Raw genomic sequence first — 17,517 nt, 5'->3', positions numbered from 1 at the left:
TACGAAGCCAAGAAGCTTCTTAATTTCGCCTTGTTCATTTCTGCCCTTTGCGCTGTTAACTCATATCAAAGCAAGTCGCAAGAAATAAATAAGGCGAAGCGTAGAAGTGACTGATTAATTTTGCCTTTGCGCTGAACCTCATCGCGAATCTGCGAGATTAGGACCATTTGTCACGATTTCCTGACTTTACACTTAGTCAACTTGAAGGTAAGAATGAGCGATGGGATACTTATCCCTACACACGCTGTGTAATGTGCTATGAGGAAATATTGCCTGTACAGCGGTACTACGACCTACTTTCATTATTTTAAATACCAACAGGATCTCCTGATTAGTGAGGCAGCACCTTACTGCCGGAGTGGCAGGATGCAGAATATTTTGTTAGGCGTGGGGCTTCTCACATCACCGCGAGCAACAAGAAATTAAAATTTACATGTTTCGTTGAACCAGAACAATTTGTGAATTTTATACTGTTATTGGTGAGTGAATGGGGCTAGGGACCCCACATATTGATCCGCCACTGGTCACAAGCAGAAACAAGCCAACAGTGAGGCTGATGTCCCCCGCCGAAATCCCCAAATAAATAGATCACACATATTAATTAATCGCACCTCTATTTTTTTCAAAAGTATCGAGAAATCAAACTGATTATCAACTATACACTATGTTTCATCACTCTCTATTTGATAGAATCAAAGTTATCTTGTCCCAATGCATCGATCAAGGATATTGCTTTTCTCTGCTTAGCTTTAGCTCGATATGTTAATCATTGAACTCAGTCAAGACGAACATCTACATCAATTTTAAACAAATCAAAATGCTTATTGCTCCTTAGCCTAAGCAAACACTTCTCATCATCGAACTTAGTCAAGGTATTGATGTAATGAAACTATACACCAAGTTTCACCACTCTCACTTAATTAGAACTAAAGTTATCTTGTCCCAAAGCATCAACCAATCAAATTGCTTATCTCTACTTACCATAAGCAGAAAATGTTCATCTTCGCACTCTATCAAGGCATTGACCCCATAAACACCTACACCAAGTTTGAACATTCTAGCTCAATTAGAAGGAGAGTTATTGTGTTCCAAAGTCTCGGCCAATCAAATTGCTTATCGCTCTGCTTACCCTGAGCAGAAAATGCTCAATATCAAACTTAGTCAAGGTATTGATGTAATGAAACTATACACCAAGTTTCATCACTCTCACTTAATTGGAACTAACGTTATCGTGTCTCAAAGCTTCAACTAATCAAATTGCTTATCTCTACTTACCCTAAGCAGAAAATGCTCATCTTCACACCCCGTCAAGGCATTGACCTAATAAACATCTACACCAAGTTTGAACATTCTAGGTCAATTAGAAGGAGAGTTATTGTGTCCCAAAAAGTGTGACGGACAGACAGACGGACGGACGGACAGGCAGACAGACAGACAGACGGACGAACCCATTTTAATAGTCCCCTGCTTTCTTCAAAAGGCGGGGGACAATAACATTTAGGCCTACGACAGATCTCATAAGTTTACAAAATTGGGTCACAATTTTCATAAGCCAAACCAACAGCATACATATTTTATCATAGCTCTATACATTTAAAAGAGATGAATTGTGACTAGTTTCGTTCACATTTTACTCTTCGGACAGATTAAACACCCGTTACGTGGTTCTATTATCTTAAAATGTTTCAATATAGAAAAAAAGTGTCATTGTGTCTGCATGTGTAGTAAATAATAAACCTGGCGTTATCGTTTGTTTACATGTCAACGATTGGCTAATTAAAGACAAGTGAACAGTATCTATGTTTTTTAAAAAAGTAAGCTTCCGCAGTAAAATAATCCACCAACTGTGAGGGCTAGATAAAAATACTCCGGGGTTAGAACTATCGATATTTTTATTCAGAATACATATCTCTATTACATAGGCCAAATCCCATAACAAGTCACTTACTCTACTGAAAATCTAGACCCACCTGTAGGTAATATCTCTTCGGTAACTTATCATATTGAACATATAGACCTCCATGTTGGCAATATTTTTCAAGTAACTTACCCCACTGAGCATCTATACCTACCCGTAAGCAATACCCCATCGAGTAACTTACCCCACTGAACATCTAGACCTACCTGTGGCCAATACCCCTGAAGTGTACCCCTAGACCTACTCGTAGACTACGACTCGAGTAACTCACCCCATTAAGCGCCTAGACCTACCTGTTGGCAGTATTCTTTTCGTAACCTGGCTTCAATATCCCTCTTCGTTGCATCCACACCTACCTGTTGCCGAAATTCGCAAGTAAAATGCCTCTACTACCTACTAGCCCGGTCGCCAAACCCAATATTTCGAGTGGACCTGCAAATTGTATACAAGTTTTTTACTGATTGATTTTAATAGCCTAGGGGTGTCCTCTTTCAGAATCTGCCGGATGAACCTAGGTCACCCATGAGCGTTTTGAGAAATTCACGATGGCGTCCAAGACGGCCGCCATTTCAAATAACCTCCTATAACCCTCATAGTATTTAGTCGAAAATGCTCATTTTAGTGTCTAATCGTATGTTTCTGGGGTCAGGGAACAGATGTTGTAAGGGTGATTAGATTATAGTAAAACAATATGGCCATTTAACTAGTTAGCGGCGGTTGAGGGCCATTATTTTCACCAAACCAAACTATATCTAGAGACAAACTATATATTTCTGGATATAGGAGCATATGAGTGATACTATAACACCACATACATGCCTATCACGAAAATACTCCTACCCCACAAAACGAAGCAATATGCAGTTTAATCAGTTAGTCGTGTTTCTGGCTGCAACCTGCGACAGCACAGGCGCAAAATACTGTACATTCTAAGCCATCCCTTATGTAGCTACAAGCAAACGTACTAGATAGGGTGTCACTCTTGCAACGGTTGTTATTTCCTTGATTGGTGAGGCCATTGTAACGCGATTCTTGTCGGCTTGTTAAGGACAGAGCTCTTGCAAATCGACCCATGAAACACGCTGGAAGGTATAGGCATCCAAAACTGGAAATGTGTTATCATCATCCCCGCCTATACCACGCAGTCTTGCTCCAACGAATGGTGCGTTTGCAGAGAACGGAATATATGTCCTGCTAGTTACATTTATCTGTAATCAGATATCGCTACAATTTAATTTTAGTTCATTATAAGGTTGTCTGTTATCCTTTTTTTAAACTTTCCTATATGTATTTGTTTTCTATTTTCAGTTTCGTTTATGGTTATTCAACTGATTTTACGTCTTTCTGTAATATCGAAGCCAACCCAGGTCCAAATCATAATGTTTCACTTGTACATCTGAATGTAAGGAGTCTTGGCCATAAAGTTGAGTGGTGGTGGTGGGGGGGGGGGGGTGGATGGCCGAATGGTTAGTACGTGCGCGCTGTATCATAAGGCCTGTCATTGAGTCAACTGGCGTGGTTTCGAATCCCCGGTTGTACGTGACAAGGAGTAGGGCCGCCTGTCCAACCTAGTTTGTGTCGAGTGGACTTAAAACCCCATATCTCTTACTCCATAAAGTTGATATAATTAGAGCCGAACATTTTGATAATTATGATTTTATTCTCATTACAAAATCTTGGCTTGACAAAAGTATATCTTCTGATTCACTTTCTATTCCCGAATTTCACCCCATTGTAAGGAAAGACAGTGTACAGACGGACAGGAGGGGGGAGTTGCACGTTACATTCGTAACAATATTTTCTTGAAAAAAAGGCTTGACTTGGAAATCGACATGTACATTTCTTATAGGTACTTTCTATAGAGCCCCTAATTCCACGAACGATACGAATGACTCTATTTTTCAATCAATTTCACTTGCCGTTTCTGATGAAATTGAAAAGATTTTTATTTTTTGGAGATTTCAATATAGATATGCTAACAAAATTTAATACTTTTATTCATACGTCGATTGCTCTTTTTAACCTTAAGCAAATAATAAATGATCCCATGCGATATGACAACAACGGAAATATAAGTTTAATCGATATTATTCTGACAAATTGTCCAGGATATATTTCTGAATCTGGTTGTTTAGATAACTTCTGCAGTGATCATTGCCCTGTGTTCTGTCGGTTAACTTTCAAGCGTCCAAAGTTTCTTTCTTTCAAACGCGTCATTTGGGATTTCAATAAAACTAATTATGACGGACTTAGACATGACGTTCTAAATTTTAAATGGGATTCCATTGTTGATAACAGTTCGATTGATACGTCCTGATTGGCAAAACTTTGGGTCAATTAGAAATGAATATATTAATCTTATAAGAAAATGCAAACATGAATAATAATACACCATTTGGTAGTAAAGACTGGGGGTGTCTTGTCAATTCTTATGTTAAAATAAGGGCAACGTATTAAAAAGGATGAATTACCTCTCCTTATCAACAATGGAATCCTTTTTTCCACACCCTTGGATGGGGCAAATTGCTTAAATGACTTCTTTATCAACCAGCCACAACTTGACCCTTCTGAATGCGGTAATTACAGACCAGATTCCCTTTTGAGCACCATTGTTTAAATTTTCGAAAAATGTATTTACAAGCATGTCTTTAACTTCATGAGGAATAATGCAATCATAACTAACTTACAAAGCGGTTTTATGTACGGTGACGCAATTACCTATCAACTAACTGACCTTACGCACTTCTTTTGTTAAGCCATAGACGAGGGTCAGTACACGAGGACGGTGTTCTGTGACATCAGCAAGGCATTCCACAGGGTATGGCATGCTACACTGTGTCAGAAGCTTGGGGCGGCTGGAAACAGAGGAGACTTGCTTCAATGGTTCAAAAATTATTTGTATAACAGAAAGCAAAGCGTAATTGTAAGTGGAGTCTCCTCTGATCCCAAGACCGTCCCTGCTGGTTTATTACAGGGCTCTGTCCTCGGCCCCCTTGCCTTTCTTATATATATTGGACGATATCTTTAAGAACATAAAATCGAATATTCGACTTTTTGCCGATGACAGTATAGTATCTATCTAAAAATTAATGACCCAACCGCATGCCCGACTGTCTTAAAATAGTGATCTTGTAATGTTAAACAAATACGCAAATGGTTTCCTTTAACCCGCTGAAAACTGAATCACATGCACTGACAAACGAGACCCACAGCTACACTAAATTTGGACGGAATTCCTATTAAAGAAGATTATCAACACAAACATTTGAGATTGACTTTTCAGAAAAACTGTAAATGGGACAAACACGTGAACATTATTTTGACTAAAACGAGTAAAATGATTAATTGTCTTAGGTCTTTAAAACACCACCTTAATAGAAATACCTTGAAAACTATATATACCTCTTTTATTCTTCCACATTTTGACTATTGTGACGTAATATGGGATGGGTGCACAGACGAACTAAAAAAAAATAGAACAAATACAACTATATGCACTCAGGACTATATGCGGGACTGTAAAGGGTACCAACCATAGGTTATTCTATGAAGAAACTCTGCAAGAGAGGCGAAGGCGTCACAAACTCATCTTAATGTACAAAATTATTAATAAGCTACCCCCCCCCCCCCCATAATTCCACAATTTAATTCAGTTTTCCAAAACTCCTTATAATCTTTGCATTAGCAATAATTTAACTGATTACTTTTGTCGAAAGAATGGAATAACCTTGATATAAGTTATTAAAAATTCCACCTCTATAAGTAAATTTAAAACTAAAATAATTGATAAAGATAAAAATATACCCCCTTATTTCAACTTTGGCAAACGTAGAAATGAAATATCTCTTGCAGTGACTTAAATGGGCATAAACGTTTAAGGCATTTTTCGGACAGCCCCGAGTGTGATTGCGGTCATTCCTTCGAAGATACCGATCATTTTCTTTTTCATTGCTCCTTACATTCTGATGCACGCAAAATATTTATAAATATTTTACCACCGAATTTTATCAATACAAATAATCTGTTATACGGTGTAAGCAGTAATCATATTTCGTTAGCCATCTTTGAAAAGGTCTACATGTTTTTTGACAGCAGCGGAATGTTTTAAGATCAGGGTAACATCGACGCCTTAGAGGGGTTTCGTTTTCGTGAATCGTCGCCCCCCCCCCCCCAAGAACAGCAAGATGAGTAGCGGTTTGACCCAAGTTTCTAGTTCAAAATTCCACCCCTAAAATAAATATACCCAAATAACACCCATCCATATCACCCAGCCCATATATGCATTGTATTAAAGATATGCCCTGCTGTAGAATCTTGTCATTTCCATTCATATTATTAGTGGATCTTTTTACGTGTATAGTACATGCATAATATTTTGTTTCTGTTTTCAGAATGGTAATTAATTGGTGTAATTGTCGACGTGGAAAGTCAATGGGCCAAACGTCGATGGGGATAGTTCTCTCTAAATATGCATTGATCCCTACCAAGATACCTTCTCAAATAAAGAGTGACATTCGGTGTTCTAGAAAGAGTAAAATATCCTACCACATGCGCGACACAGTATTTAGTGTTCGGTTAACAAAGCGGAATTGTATCGTGTCACAGACAAGAATTTCTTCAGACCTTTAATCTTTAGTGCTAACCTTGTTTAAGATAACCGCCGTTAAATTGGGTAAGATTGATTTATTATACCAACATAATCTAGGCATTATAAAGTCATTCCCATGTTTAATACCCAACATAAATGACAGATATTAAGCCATTGTCATGAATTCTGATCACATCCGATCAGACTCATTTGGTACAGTGGGCGCCTTAAGGGAATTTCAATGACAAACGTGGTGGAATCAATGCAACTATAGAACGTCTGAAGTCCGATTAAAATATAAATATTAATATATGTATATATAAAATAAGTACGAGGCGTAATAAATATAATCCGATCATTTGGTACAGTTTGCGAAAGAATCGACATTGATTAATCCAAAATACTTAAATGGCATTCTGATAATTGAATAAAAGAGGTCCCAAACAGACCTAATCTTGCAAAAGAGAATAGATCTATATGTATTGTTATTGCCAAACATTTAATGGTTCCAACGTTATCACACATACTTCATCAAATACTTTATTTGTTCATCGCTAAATATGTTAATTGAAAAGATACACGCTTAGCATAAGAGTTGGGGTGAGGACGCTGGCAGACCACATTAGTCTACTTTGGTTGGCAAGGAAACTGCGGCTAGTCATTCGGATGGTACAGCAATAGGACGTTCCAGATGTGGAACACTTGTAAAGGGGCAGGGAGTACCGAACAAAAATGCCAACCCTAGCATTGGTCACGCAGGTCAATATACGATAAAACATTCCACTTATTTTATTTGAGCTTGACATATACGAGGGCTGGCTGAAAATTCATAGCCTGAAAAAGGTAGATCAATTGGGTTGAAACAACTTTTTGCCACTAACAAGTACAATCAGTGGATGAATCATAGACATAAGAACTGCAACTGTATGGTTATTATTGTCTTCGTACCAGACCATTTTGTGAAACTACCCATTGAAATCACGAGAAATGGACAAAATTGGCTATAGAACAGTCATCACGCACCTGCAACTGAAAGGACTTGCCCCAACACTGACACATGCCGACACGGTCTCCAGTTTAGGGGATGATGTCCCTTCCTTTTCCACAGTAACAAAGTAATTCTCCTAGTAATGATGACGTCATGTCAGCTGTTAACGACGTTTTTTTTAGGGTGGCTGAAGGATCGTTGGCAAAAGTGGGCACACCTCGAAGGGGATTATGAAGAAAAATAAATGGAAACCCTCGACTTTGTACATGTCTTTCAGCCATCCCTCATATATTTTGTTGTTTTTTGGATTCCTTCCAATCCATTTTGGTAGAGACCCTCAAAAGTTGCATCATGTAGATCTTGTAAATCCCCTTGGCTGAGTACACACAATGCTGCTAACATAGCCCAAATGTCTATACCCACCCCCCCCCCCCCCACACACACAGACAAGAATAATGTATTTACAATTTTATTTACACATAACATTTGGCCATTCTTAATAAATATGTAATTGAGTACATGCAAAATAGAGACTATAAAACAGACTTGAAATTATAGCGGAAAATCATCTCGTATTTATTACGTGTGAACAAAATATTTACATATATTATATTACCTACACAAATAATCTTGCACCAATAATAATAAAACCAAACATAAATTACTAAATAAATGATGTTGTATTTCAAATCATTGGGTTCCTGTCGGTTACAATTCAACAGAATATTCCCCTTAAAACCCTAGAAATTGTAGTCTAAGTTACAGGTGGCAAAGGAATTGTAATGGGAAATTAAGAAACTTCCGATCCGTTTGATAATTCTAGGTGTCCTTGTTAATTCTTGTTCAAAATAACCCGTGTTTTGTAACCATAAACTGTGTCGGGTAGATGTTTTCATCTTAGGTTCAAATTATCATCATTTAAAAACTCAAATGCACTCGAATACTGACCTTAATTCATTGCTAGTAGGGATTAGAATATGTCACCTGATTGCAATTTTGAAATACACCATGACTCGGTCTTCTAAACGGATACATTATGCCTGGCTCCTTGACCACCAGGGGTGATTTATTGCTGTGAAGGCCATGTGATATTATACCTAGATTCGTGATGATCTTCCCCGGGTATTCAAATACCATATAGTAGAATACACCGAGGGATTGTAGCTGTACCGCAACTCTTAGACTTCGTGCTCATATGGCTTTGGTCAGTATGTTTGGATATGTTTATATTTCTCGTGTCTAGAAGCATCTGACAGCCATAAGCGTATTCCTCTAAGCCAATAATTAAAATTGTCTTATTAAATCTGACAGTCATTGAGTACGTTTGTTAGACAAAGTAAATGGAAATCTTATTCATTATCCTTGCTTTCAGGTAGAAGTGATAGACTGGGAAGTTATAATCCAGCGGGGATGTTCCGGATTTGGTGTCTGGAGGACGGTGGCGGGGTTTTACAATTAATCTGATCAAAACAAAATAAAACTTAAAGCGTAATTAATAGTGTAACAAATTTCCAAAAAGATGTATTCTTGTTGTTCCAATATTTGTTATTGTCTTTATCTGAAAATGTCTTTGTAAATAACAACAGACATTTTCATATTGATCACATAAACAATAAAAAGGCAGTCAATACTTTTCGACAAATTTGATTTCAATTATTGTTTCACATTACATGAACTAGCCAGAGCGGAACATATTTTTGAGTTCAGCTCTGAAATTGTTATTAAGGAAAGCATATATGAAGGGATTCGCCACATTATAGATAAAATACATATAGAAAACAACCAAATTAAGCGAAACAAGTTGATGTGCCATTAACCAGGCTGGTAAAAAGGCAAAAATGAAAACAAGCGTGACTATAAAAAGCATAAAGGCAGTTTTAATGCTGGCCATTCTCATTCTCTCCACACGTACTTTCGACACACTCGAATTAGTTCCATTTGCTGTGTGATTCTCAGCTTGGGTGTCGTTACTTTTGTTTTTCACTTTATAGCCATTGGCGGTTTGACTTAATTCGAGGGCCACGGTGGCTTCAGTCTGTTCATTTTCAATGTGTGTGTTTTCTGCTGTAAAACAACAGCGGGTTGACTTAATCTGGAGTCGCTTCTTTCGTTTCGAGATTACAAAGCGATAAATGAGACTATACAGAACCAGCACTATGAGACAACAGATCAAGAACAGTGCAGAGTAAATCTTTTGAAACACCAAGAAAAATGTCGGATCGATAAAATCCTTGTGTGTTTGACATTGCCCTTTGTCAATAAAAGCTTTAACAGTTTTTAGAGGTGTGGGCGTGGCCGTACCGTTAACCGATATGGTCAGTGTACTGCCGATTGACGTTAAATTTTGTCGATTTGTAAAGCCTGTGGGATATGATGAATATTGCACAACGCTTGTGCCACCACCACCACTGAGCGTGAGCGCATTATCAACAAAGGGCTTAACGGTTGACGTAAGGTTGTCTTCTACGGTCGTCTCGTGAACAACCCAGGTCGTGTGGTGAACACAGGCGGTAATCCCTAACAAGAAAGATAATACCCCCAAGCAAACCACAATAATCTTAGCTCTTCTTATTGTCATTACATGTAAGAAAGGATGACAAATGCACAAATATCGATCAATCGCTATAGCAACCATAACAAATGCCGAAAATGGAATCGTTGTCGTTATCAGAAAATGGTAAATTTTACAAACGGCATCATCTATAAAATACTTTAGTGACTCTACGGCGATTGTGTAGGGGATGGTAACGAGGCACGTGATAAAATCCGTGGCAGCTAATGCCAGAATAAAGATGGTTGATGTTAATTTCTGTTTGAGGTTGTAAAAAACATAAAATGCCAGCGCGTTTCCAATTGTTCCAAATAACGCAAACACGGATAGAATGCCAATAACAGCCTGCAACTCCTCTACTGAAATTCCACCATTATCGTCGATCACAGTGTCGTTAACAGTCGCCATTATATTCTTTTACATATCTGAAAAATACAAGACAGGATAACTGAGAATCGTATTGCCGGAATCATAGTAAAGCAAAACAGCCAATTTCATGAAATGTAGTCATTCGGATCGAACTCCAAACAGAATAATTTTGTCGTTATGGAGAAAGAAAGCTACTGAATTTCGTTATTAATAGACTTATTTCTAACAACCATATTCGTTTAGGTTCAAAGAAAAATATAATTTGAAATCGCGTAATCTAATACCGACCAGATCAAAATAAAATAACCCGTTATACCATAATTTGAACATGTTAAAAATCAATCTAACATCAAACTAGTGAACCATTATTTCATCTATGCAAGTCCGCAGTATGACAAATTCTATAATCAGTTTTAAACAAATGTAATGAAATTGGTCGAGACTCTGTTATTTGTTTTTTCTTGTGAATGTCACTTAATATGACCTGGGATATATGGAAATTTGCCATAATTATTATAGCAAAAAGTAAGTTAGGGCTCGTAATTCAAATTGAAATAAGTAGGCACGAGATCGACTGATTGATTAGCATCTCCATTTCAGCGCATCGGATAAAAGCTGTATTTTACAACACACCGAACCCATCGCTTGCAGCTTGATGCTAAAGCTACTTATCCACTCGGTCACTCGAGTCCTTACTGATTAAACTACTTGTCGCCAAAGTACATTTCCTTGGAGATTTAAAACCCCCTGTCAATTGTATTAAAGCCGGCCAGATTGGAAATATGATATGCTTTTATCTATAAGCCCAGGCGATATGACAACAAATGAGAATTCCCAACTATAAATAACGATAACCATGTTATTTCAAGCAATACTAAATGATTAATGGTATAGAAGATCAGGGTGAGTTCTTTACTAAATGTACTGACACAGATATCCATGATTTACACCACGAACACTAGTTGGCTGCCAGAATAACAATAAAAATGAAGCTTTTGGGAAAAAAAACAATTTCAGGATTCTCTACTTCTGGTAATATTGACTCGGGTTACTAATTATTTTCATGTCTTCAATATTAATCTCTTGGGATATCTGGGCCAATAATGAATTAAGGTACTAAAAATTCTAGTTTTTTGTGAAAGCCTTCTTTTTATTGTCGTCCCATTTCTTTTATTTAAGACCAACAGGTGGCGCAACAAATTAATGCATGTGCGAAATATATAATCCATCAGAAAGACAGGTGGATATCATTTATGATTCTAAATTCATCCTGTGTCCACATCAATGAAGACACCCAGATCCCTGAATAGCAAAACAGTAAATTTTGGCTTTAGCTGTATACAGATTGTCGCATATTTTGTCGGTTACGATCACACCTTGTTGATTGTGGCTGCATGTCGTAGACCTAACTTTTGGCGATCTGAAAATAATTGAATTGAATTGCCTTTTGGATTTGTTTTATCTATATTTTCAACAATGTTAATCTTATAGATATTATATATAATACTTTGACATTAGAAATCGATTTTCATCATTATGTCCCCAATGCAGAAAGCCAATAAAACATTTACTTACTTAAATGGTTCAAAAATAAAATTATTGATTTCATTGGATTGAAAATTGACGTGTTCCACCGTCGACACAGACAAAAATTAAACTAAAATTAGTAAACAAATCGACTTTCAATTTAACATTCGAAAAAGAAATTAAACGCCATGGACCTTATTCCAATACACAGCAAATCACACTATTTCAACGTTATACATCCCTAAATTTAACAAACTAAGGACCGAAAGGAGATCTTTATAAAGTAATTCCTCGTTTAAAGCAAATAACATTGATGATATACCACCATGGACTCGGTGTTCATGGATAGCAATAGTATTGTGAAACCAATAGTATGTGAAATGAACTTTAGATTATCATTATTTACCTCATGTTGAGTTTGATACCTTTGGACTAATATGCTTTCTGGTAAGACTACTTTTTATATTGTGTATGACCTGAAAATACTACACTACAAAATTCTCGAACTCGAATTATACCATGGAATGTCAACCTAAATGAAATAAATATTCACGAGAAACAGTGTTACTGTTAGCCAAGAAGCTTTGGTAATAGCCCCAGGTTATCATTTTTAGTTGAAATGAAACCCTTACATGTGCAAGAAACCGCAAATAACATCAATGAAAGGCTGGTAATTACACCATTGCACGGAGCTAATTATTTTATAAGTGTCATTAAAATTTTGAGAAAAATATATTTCAGAGACATATTTAAATCTCAACGAACCCCTTTCTTCCCTTGGCAATGACCAAATGAAATAATAGAAATCTAAAGAGAAATTAATGCAATAATATATATATAAAATAAGCAAATAAAATCAAAAAACAATTTTTTTTTACTGAAGGAACTGGGCCCCCTTTGGGCGAATTAAGATATTTTAAAAATATACACTAGATATGCTTATGGTAATTAAGGGGATCACGTGGCTAAGTACTTTCAAGACCGGGGGATCACGTGGCTAAGTGGGTAAGACGCTGGCTCGCTAGCCTGGAGGTCGGGTGTTCGATCCCTGCATTGGCCGAGAAAGTTCATCCAGATTTTCGGCGTGGTTTCCCCTTGTCAGTGATGCAGGACGGAGGGCCTGACAAGGACAGATGTCTAGTCCTTCGTATGAGACGAAAAACCGAGGTCCCATGTATATATTGGAATGCACGTAAAAGATCCCCTGGCAGTTGGAATTCGATACAAGAGTAGGCGATAGTGCCGCTGCCCGGGCAAAATTTCCCTCATAGCACGCTGTATGGCGTGTGCCCGTCTTCATTAGCCCAGTTTAGGAGCAAAACAGTAGGACGTTAAACTCCATTCCAATTCATTTCATTTATGGTAATTATCAAGGTTCAGTTAAATTTTACGTTTAAATTCTGCTGACATTACGTATACATTTTGTTTAAGAGTCGCCTGGAAAAAGCATTTAACTCACCAATACATGTCATAATATGAATGATTTTTTAAAATTATTATTTATAGACTTACAATAAGAAAGGCAATTAAAAACGAATCAAGTATTATTTTTACACAACCACATTGCTGAAATCTTATATATGGTTGTCGTCTCCTTTTGCGATTTCGTTTGAGAATTAGGTTATGAAAACGTCATCGATTGTAAATGTACCTGCATGCAATGCCAATGTATGATTCTTTGAAATTGGAACACGGCCAGATGGGTGCCACTGTCGGTCATTTTTGATAAGGCACGAAAACTTTGCAAATTATCAGGCTTCAATTTATGGTAGGATATCGCGATTTCACGTGTCTATTCCACTTTGTCAGCAAGGTGCACACAAAAAATTACATACTGTACTTAGAAATGAAATATTAGTAGGGCTTATAATAATTATGTATTAATGAAAGATTCCCTTTTCACCATTTAAATAGCTTATTTTATCGACATTCCTTACTTGGTTGAAGATAAATAAAGAGATGAATTGGCCGTAGAGAAATCATGCCAGTAGCTCACATCTCACACGTATTACCACGTGCTCACCACAAAACGCACTGACCTTGATAATTTTGAGTTGTAGATTTATCTAGGGCATATTTCTTACATGCATCTGTGTAAGACTATCTCTTACTGCATTACGGATCACACAATTGGATCAAAAATTATTTTGAATGACAGACTTACATGGTTCAATGATTCGCTTGCGCGTATGAGTCTTTAGCAGGGGGAGGAAACAGGGGACCCGGAGAAAACCGACGAGGTTGGACATGCGACCCTACACCTTGTCATGTACAACAGGGGAATCGAAACCACACCAGTTGACTCAATGACATACCTTATGATACAGCGCACACGCGCTATCCATTCACCCCCCAACCCTTGCCTGGTAGCGGAGAAACCTGATGGGCCTAGTTTAAATCCAAATTGAATCCAAGCCGGGCGATTATCTAGTGTTGGTATTTGATTTTGTTTTCTTTTAGTATAAAATGTTATATATTTTATCAATTAGACATTTAATCACATGGCAAACCCATAATCAACCCTGTAGATCATCGGATGGTCAATAATTTTAAGGGATTGAAATTTAATTTAAAAATGAATATAGTCATTTCACTAAAAATATCAATATATCCCCCATTCATTATATATGTGTAAACTATTATAGCGGAACTGTCACTTCTTTACATAATGCAACTTTAATTCTATCGTTTGAAAATATTCATAATCATAGGAATAATCCAACAACAGCAGCCAGCCTACTTATTTATACCCTTACACTAATTAGATATAATTAGTCACCTGACTGCACAACTCATTAATTAATTACATGTACATTGATTGTACACATATATTTAAATATTGTAGAAAGGTTGTAATGTAATAGACACAGTGATTGCATCCATACCAAATACTATATTACTAGATATTGTAATGACTACAATGAATTCAGTATGTATATATGAAACCCGGTATTTGACAAATATATTTATAGACCTACCCAAACGCATCCTGTACCGTAAATAATGTTTCTATATTGTCTTTATTTTTAAACGGGGTAGTGTCATGAACTAGATCAATACGTTAACTGTCATGATAAACTGTAAGTCCTCCTTTAAAAGTAAATAATCCTCACTTTCGAATTGGCATCTTTGTATACATTGTTCTCTTACACTGGAGGGTCCGCGGCGGAAGTAAATTCTGATGCTGGGAAAACGGCAAAAACATAAAGTTTCCTGAAATTGTAGTTGAACGCCGGAAATGAGACAACATTGAACGATACTCAACGAATGTCAAATGAAAATGTCAGCTGTCATTTGGACAAAATATAGCGTTTTACCTTTCCGAATAAATAAGATTTTCGTCACATTTCCAACTGCGTAGTGATCATTAAAAACTAATCTAGGTCATTGATATATAGCTTCATCTGGTTTAAGTACCTTCTGATAACCGCATTAAGTTAAGAAGACGAACACACGAAAGTTCCACGTAATGTGAAATGTGAATGACATCTATTTACTCTTTGTTTCTATAGTTCACGGGGACGCACTATACACACCGGACCTAATAGATAATTGGTAAACAGCAAACACACTAAATTAAAGCCAAACGGTCGAAGTTGTTAAGAAGTAAACGAAATTTTGATAGAACCACACCATTTGAACAAGTGTCACACCAACCAAACTTATCCAGGCACAAGGTGATAGCTCGCCACGAAGCACGTCTCTAACCCGATCTCGGAACTAGACGTGGGCATGTTATCGAAAACATGGCGCGGAACCTCATACACATGTAGTTGCTGCGTACTAGAATAAAGGCTTCTATTAAAATATAACGAGCTTTCTTCAATGAAAGAAATCTGGGAATTATCTTTTAATATAATGGCAAAAATACATCTACGAAAACAGATGTCACATTTCCTATAAAATGTCGTGATTGTTTTCCCACAATTTTTTGTTTGTTTGAGCAGTTAGCATGTACAGTTCTAGATTTTTACAGAACTGGCACTTAAATACTTGATACCAAATTTTACAAAAGCTGATTGAAATCTGTGGTTTCCTGTTGATTGACAAGCCTGTGGGAGGCCAACAAGTTCACAATAAAATGACAGAATATGAAGGAAGGGGTGAAAATATTGGAGATTTGTGTGATATGTCCTTCATACAATATCTTTCTCTAGACAAAAAAGTGTTTGCTTATGAGGAAAAGGATATGCATGCTACATGAAAGTCTCACGAGTTGTAATAAAGAAAACGCTGTGTTAATTTAAAAAGAAAAAAAGAACTCGGGTTATTATAAAAAGACTCGTGATTAGGTCGATAGCTTTGATCAATATTCTTATTATAAATAGACTCGGCGAATATTTTTTGTCTACTCGTAGGTTGTTTAAAGTATTTGTATTATTCTGTACCATGAACGTTAAAGTTAATCATGGATACATGTCTTCTTATCAGGAATAATATATACAAAAGTACAATAAAACACATTAATGTCTGTTCCAGGAGATACCCCGACTCTAAAATTCCTCGCCATGTCTTCAGTTTTTAATTTAAACGGCCAAAACTTGATGACATACCTGAAAGTGTCATCCCGTTGCTCTCTTCGTCGAGCCTTGGCGCCTAGAGGTTTGATAAAATCCACTATTCTCTTGTAAATTTCACATATTTCGACATTGTTTCATTCTCAGAGCATAAATGTTACGAGTGCATCTGCGTAATATGGGAGACTTGCATTTCGCGTAAAGGGTAGACAGGTATCTCCAAATCGGGTACATTCGGTTAGAAATATTTAGTGAGGGAAAATTCGGGAGTTTGTTTTGCGGCAGTAATACTTATTAGGGTTTCACACTGTGAAGCTGTTTCCACTCGGGTTTTGAGAGCAAGGTCTGGAAATGTGACATTTTTATGAACACTTTATTAGTTTTACAGAGTATATTAGAAATATATTTTATCTAAATTTGCTTCATTTGGTGATACAGTTTGCAGCGTATATACTAAATAATAATTATCTCATTGACACAGAATCAACGACATAGTATACACAATGAAACTAGCTATAATAATTATTGATACACAATATTATTTTATCTCAATTTAGCTTATATGTATCTGGATAGTCCTCGTAAATGAGACGGGAACCGATTTTCGTACTCCTTTTTCTCGCAAATGTTACTATTTAATATACATGTGTAATTCTAAACATTTATATACACGTAGGGTTGATATATAAGATCAACCAATAATCCATGAATCATTTTGAATATTTGCCATTTCCGAGAAATAGGCAATTTTGTGGGAGTCACATTTCAAAAGAATAAAATTGTTCTAATTTGATAACATTTGCACCATTTGATGCCTACTGCGACTGTTCATTATTGTAACCTTCTTGTCATTAGAAATGACTTCATTTGCACGAACTTGTACTTTTAACCTTTATTAAACAAACTTTTATTTCAAATGCACCCGTTCCTTTATATTTAAATTTTAAATCTTTAATTCCACCCATCGAAAAGCACATATCAATGCGAACATATAGATATCAAAAGATAGTTTATAACTTGATGCAATTGTCCAAAAATACTTTTTTATGTTGTTTTGAC

The 17,517-nt window shown here is 36.6% G+C and overlaps 1 protein-coding gene across 3 annotated transcripts in view; it reads right to left on the bottom strand.

The window, feature by feature from the left end:
* Positions 1 to 7,947: 7,947 nt before the first annotated feature.
* Positions 7,948 to 17,517, bottom strand: part of LOC126828262 (lysophosphatidic acid receptor 4) — a 177,314-nt gene continuing 167,744 nt past the window's right edge. For 2 of the 3 annotated variants that reach the window (XM_050557940.2, XM_050557944.2), the window contains one exon: positions 7,948 to 10,470. In XM_050557940.2, coding sequence (XP_050413897.1) covers positions 9,170 to 10,453 — 1,284 coding nt within the window. In that variant the 5' untranslated portion in view covers positions 10,454 to 10,470 and the 3' untranslated portion in view covers positions 7,948 to 9,169. Of the gene's footprint in view, positions 10,471 to 14,919; positions 15,537 to 17,517 lie in introns of those variants that run through there. The other variant, XM_050557946.2, reaches the window with a different exon arrangement.

The sequence above is a fragment of the Patella vulgata genome, chromosome 7 (genome assembly GCF_932274485.2).
Source record: "Patella vulgata chromosome 7, xgPatVulg1.2, whole genome shotgun sequence".
Classification (NCBI taxonomy): Eukaryota; Metazoa; Mollusca; class Gastropoda; family Patellidae; genus Patella; species Patella vulgata.
Note: the sequence above shows the minus strand (reverse complement) of the source record. Positions and strands in the feature narration are given on the sequence as shown.